Source organism: Nannospalax galili, unplaced genomic scaffold (assembly GCF_000622305.1).
Source record: "Nannospalax galili isolate Female #2095 unplaced genomic scaffold, S.galili_v1.0 scaffold87, whole genome shotgun sequence".
NCBI classification, from domain to species: Eukaryota; Metazoa; Chordata; class Mammalia; order Rodentia; family Spalacidae; genus Nannospalax; species Nannospalax galili.
In genome coordinates, this window is record NW_008360320.1 from 3,050,700 (window position 1) to 3,056,699 (window position 6,000).

Below are 6,000 nucleotides of genomic sequence, written 5' to 3' on the forward strand. Positions count from 1 at the left end.
AATCTGTACATAAACTTTTAATTTTTTAAATCAGGAAATGTTAATATCATATGATATTTAGAATTTTCATTTCCGTTACCAATGAAAAATAGTAAAAGTGAAATTATTGGACCAAAAGGTACTTGCAGGTCAGGGAGATGGCTCAGAGAGCAAAGTGCTTGGTACCAAACATGAGGACCTAAGTCCCTGAATCCTGATCCCCAGAATTCACAAAAAAGCCAAGCATGATGACATGTGCCTATAACCCCAGTGCTAGAGGGAGACAGAGACAGATGGATCACTGGCCAGTCAAGTCAGAACACAGGCACCAGGTTCAGTGACAGACCCCGTGCCAAAAATAAGATGGAAAGCAATAGAGGAAGACATCAAAAGTCTACCTTTGACCTCCACAGGCACACACAAAGGTGATCGTATGTACACCGACACAGACACAGACACACACAGACACACAGACACACACACACACACACACGCACACACACACAATATGCTTACATTTTTCTGGTATTATATAGCCAAAGTTTCTAAAAGAGATGACTAAATTACATTTTTATCATGCATCACCATCACACACATAGTATCATTGAATACCCTTTTAATACATTTTACTTATTATGTTAATTATAAAAAAGAACCTGGAAAATCCATTTTAGATAATTAGGCTGGAGATGTTTCTACATATTAGTATGTTTAAGGCCATACCAGAATGTGGTGTACTTTTGTCTGTCTCTTGGTATTGTTTGACAAGCTAATCCACACTGGGATCTGTTTCTCCAAATGACTGTTATAAGAGAATATGTAGTATACACTTGAACCATATCACAAATCTCAAACCCAAACAGCAAGCTCACACATCAGTGATAGCGCAGAAACATGTTGTCTTCTCAAATATCTACCTACAGTAAAAACACCATTCAATGGGAAAGAGCAGCCTTCTAACGCAAAGGAAACATGCCCTTGAGCTTGAAGAAGCCACGAAGACACAAGCTTTGGGTTCACACATTTTGGGTTGTGTCCCAGCTCCACCACCAAGTTGTTGAACAGTATTTTTAGTCACAATCACATTGTCTTTATTTGAAAAAACAAAAAGAAGAAAACCTACCTACAGAATTTTTTTAAGACCAAGTACCAAAATGCACGTGAACACATGGTAAACAACCAAACTGTGTCTCTTACAACCATTAACAATAGCACTTTCTCTTTGCCCATCTTAAATTGTGCCAGTGGTAGGGATTCAAAGATAGGAATGTTGCCTTAGCTAATAGGAAGTTTAGAGACACATTATTTGTACCAATCTATATAGCCATCCATAGGTGGACAGAGAAATAGACATATACCCTTTGAAAAGAGAAAAGATGAAAGGGATTCATGCAATTCACACAACAAAATCCAGCCTTAAAAATAAACCTGGAGGCCAGGGACAGTGCCACATGTCTAACATTCCACAGCCTGCAAGAAGCTAAGGCAGGAGCATCATGAGCTCAAGGACAACCTAGGCTACATAGTGAGACCTTGTCTCACAGACAGACAGACAGACAGACAGACAGACAGAGACAGGGACAGTGAGCTAGAGAGTCACAGAATATGAACAAACATAAGCTGTCACTGCCTGACAAGACCATACTACATAAAGCAAAGTGCTTTGATTCTCCCTAGCATACACCATCAGCCTCAAAAGGGCATGGAGGGAGCAGATTTCAAGAGGAGATGGTGAACTGAGAGAGAAGGGCAGCCCACCTGGGAGATGAGCAACTGGCATGCTGCCAGCTCTCGCTCACTGGCGTTCATCTTCCTGTTAGAATCCATCTGGGCACTCTCCAGCTGTTTGCTGCGGTTCACCAAGGACTTGACCTCTGACTTCATCTTGCTAATATACAGGCGGGCCATGGTAAACTCCTCTTCAATGACTCCATTCACATCTGCCAGCTGAACACAGGAGGGAACATACTTACACATCACCTGTAATTCCCAGAGATGTCCCTGGATTTCTGGCAAAGTGTCTAATCATAGGGCAACTTCAAAATGATCTCTGAAAAGTCCTACACAGTCAATCTCAAGTTCTCTGAGATTACATGTGACCTTCTAATTGGAAACCACTACAAATATAATCCTCAATTAACCAGATGTTTCATTATAATTGATTTTTAGGATAGAAAGGATTACATCGGAAGAAAACTTACTAAAGATTTTTTAAAGGAGATAACTTTTCAAACATTCGGTGCCTTATACCTTATGTGTCCATAATAGTGAGACCCATTGTTCGCATAGGTGGCCCTTAATCCCCATAGAAGCCCCAGACAAAATTTCAACTACTTTCTCCACAGTTAGAGACATAGCCTAATGCCTGGAATGTCTCTATGTACAATGGCTGAAATTTTAAAGTCCTTCTCCATAGTCTTCAAACAGAACTTCTGATGCATGGGAATGCACCATTCATTCCAGAGTTTCCTCTTGATATAGGTTTCCCTGCTTGACTATCCAATGCTACCAATCTGTGTTTCCTTGCCTGTTTATTACTTAAGATCATATGGGAACTATAGCCTAAATTTATATTTAGAAGATATGATTCTGACAGACAGAATTACTGAATGATCTATATTGGCTTCTAAGTTTCAGAGCTCCACGAAAAATTCAAACAAGATTTTTTTGGGTAGAAACCCATGTGTAGAGATAGTCATTCAAATCTGAGCCAAGGAGCAAGGAGGTATGTGTGAATTCATTTGACCACCAGAGGGCAGCCTAGCACCTTCGGTAGACCTTTTATTGTTCTATCAGGATCCAACTCCAGAACACCAGCTTCCAAACTCCAACTCTGGTTTCTGATGTTCCACAGTGCACTCTAACTGCCAGCTGTGTCACCATCGCTGTCATTAACTCATCATGTATTTTATGTGTGTAAACATTTGAGACCTGGTAGAAAATGGTATAGGGTATAAGCCCTGAAAATAGTAGATGGCTGAAAATATAGAGCTCGCTAGACAGTGCTGAGTGCCTGTAATGTGGTGTCAACCTTCACCTAAGAATTCAACAATAATAACGACTCCAACACAATGCTGAACTAACAGCAACTATCAGCTATGGCTCTCCCCTCATGGAGGCCCTTGCTAAACTAGTTGTTTGTGGCTGTCCAAGATGTGCTCACCAACACTGCTCCTCAGGCCACTCCTCTCATTATGCAACAGCATGGAAACACTGATTGGAAATGGCTTTGCAGACTTTCTCATGGGTCCAGCATGGACAAGAATGACTAAGAATTCAATGATCTATAAGTAAGAGGTATCAGTGAAATCACCACAGGCACCCAAAGTCTAGAATCTAAAAATAATCTCAAAAATACCCAACTGAGTATTTAAAAATACTCTCAGTCATACTTCTGACTCCCAAAGGTAAGGACTCTTTAATGCCAAAGCACAGACACACTTTGATTTCATTAGCATGTTCAGCAGCTCTATTTTAGAACTTAGTATAAAAATACCTTCCTCGGGACAAGAGCGATCCATCTGCATGGTTCTGGGAGACTAATGATTGATTCTAATAGACAGCTAGGGGAACTAGTGTCCTCCAAGTCTGGACTCACCCTTTAAAACTCAAAAACAAAACAAAACAAAATAAAAAACACTGTCCTTCACCGTTATCAGCAGCAGGCACCAACTTCCCATAAATCAACTCCATCTTTGTATTATGAGGGCCCTTTAATCAACCCAGGGTCAGAATTTTAATGCTCAATACCAACATATGGCTCTAAAACTTAAATCCTCAAATATAAAATCACCAAACTGGAACTTAATAGGATTAACCCTATAAAGCCTGAAAAGTCTGTGCTAATATTACATTCATTCATAAGGACTCATGAAATATCCCATTACAATCAAGGTTCCATGAAAAAACAATATTTATAGACACTCCTGTACGCTCAGTCTGGACAGCTTCCAAGGGCAGCTGTCTGTCTGTGAAATGAGTTACAAATGGAAACCTAATTTGGTTTTTTTTTTTTTTCAGTGCTAACCATACCAAAGCACTAATGTTATGATTCAGTCTTGTAAAGATAAACGGGTAAGTTAAAAACTTCAGTTTTCAGGATTTGTGAGCTGGAAATTAAGAAACATCATCCCCCAGCTCCATATAATCAATACGTTTGCCAGTGACTAGTCCATACCAGGTGCTGTGTCATTATAAAGCCCTGCTCACCAAAAGCATAAACCAGAACCGAGGGGTACTGAGGACATACTGTTGGGGCTCATGGGCTTGTTCACTATCTTCAGAGCCCTGACAGCTTTAGGCACAAACACATCCATCACACTGCTTCAAATGCATGAAGCTGACTACATGTAATACATACCAAAAACTATTTTATAGTATTTCCTATTTTTCTGGTTAATACCAACAGTCTCTCCCATGGCCAGTCGCTAGTATTCTTGGCTAATGACATCTAATTCTCTGCTATCTCTCCCCTGCCCCTGCTCTGGACTTTGGACTGCCCTATTTTTTTTTTTTTTTTTTTTTTTTTTTTTTAAAAAAAAAAAAAAAAAAAATTTTTTTGTAGCCACCTCTCTTACTTCCTTGCCATCAGGAGTGCTAATGTGCACAACTCCAGAATGTCAGCCTGTGGTGGTAATCCTAGACTCCTTTGCCTTCCCAGCTTCCCTTGCAATTTGATGTGGTCCATAAGACTGAAGTCTGACCAACCAGTATAAGGCTACATGTACTGGGAGTTTCTGACATATATCCCTGGAGAAACAGAGCCAGTGTTTCAGACCCTGCTACCTTAGATGTGGTTGAGTGACGATGTAATGATTGGGGCTATACCATTCATCTTGCTATATGAGGCAAAAATGAAAAGTTATGAAACTGAAATCAGGCTGAGAAGAGCAGAAAGGAGATAGAATGGCTGGCCCTCAGCTGGATTGAGCCACTTCACGCAACCAAAATGTGTTTCTCAAAATTTAGAAAGCATTAAGAGTCACCCGGAGAAGCTTGTTAAAAACAGATTCTGCTTCAGTAAGTCTGTGGTGGGGCCCTGGAGTCTGTATTGCTAATAAGCCCCAGGTGAGCCAGATAACGCAGAATAACAAGAACTCCTGCCTTCTTCTGCTGTAAATAATTAAATGTGGCTTCCTCCTTAAGCCACTGTTTAGCCTCCCATTACTTTAAAGCACTCCTAATTCATACTAGTTGTCTGTAGACGTCTCTCTACACTGGTTCTTATGAAAAAGGAAAAACAACTGAGACTAGAGCTGCTGCTTACAGTTTCTGACTCCCAACTTTGGGGACACCACAAATATGTTCAAGGAGAAAGTCAAGTACATAACACCAGCCAACATTTGAAGACACTCCTTAGATTTGAAACGCAAATTATTTCTCTCCTCCTCCTGAAATCAGTCCTCCTTTCACTTCCCAGCATGTGGCCTGTGCAAAGCACAACCCTGAGCCTCCCATACTGCAAAGCCTATAACTCAGATCACACCACAGCACAGTCAGAGCTGGTACAGAGGACAGAAGGCTGGCTCACGGTCTTCACGTCGTTGGTGCCGATAATTCCACCTATCTCTCCCAGGTCCTTTAGCAGCAAGTTCAGGATCTCTGTAGCCCTCTTCTTCTGGTGATTACTAAGTTCTTGCAGCTGACTCAGCTCTCGCTGTGTGGTTGTCAGTGTCGTCTGAAACACAAATGCCAACCACAAGTCACCAAGGCGGCCCATCAACTTCAAACCTGCATCCTCTCAAAGATCAATAGCCCATGTGACTGAGCTCGTAGACAGAGCTGATGTTTTATATCTGTACACCAGTTAGCAAAAAGGTTATTAAAAATAAAGCCAGGACCAGTGAGATGGTTCAGCAGGTAAAGGCACCTGCTGCTAAACCTGAAAATCTAAGTTCAATCCCTAGGACCCACGAAGTAGGACAGAATTGACTCCTGCAAATTGTCCTCTGACTGTCATATGTGTACCATGGAGTATACACACACACACACACACACACACACACACACACACACACACAC

At 41.1% G+C, this 6,000-nt stretch overlaps 1 protein-coding gene across 1 annotated transcript in view; it reads right to left on the reverse strand.

Annotated features, from left to right (window-relative positions):
• Window positions 1–6,000, reverse strand: part of Kif5c (kinesin family member 5C) — a 187,813-nt gene that overhangs the window by 51,750 nt on the left and 130,063 nt on the right. The window contains exons 15-16 of the mRNA XM_008825166.3: window positions 5,510–5,656; window positions 1,738–1,926 (exon numbers count right to left, since the gene is read on the reverse strand). Of these exons, the coding sequence (XP_008823388.1) occupies window positions 1,738–1,926; window positions 5,510–5,656 (336 nt within the window). The remainder of the gene's footprint in view (window positions 1–1,737; window positions 1,927–5,509; window positions 5,657–6,000) is intronic.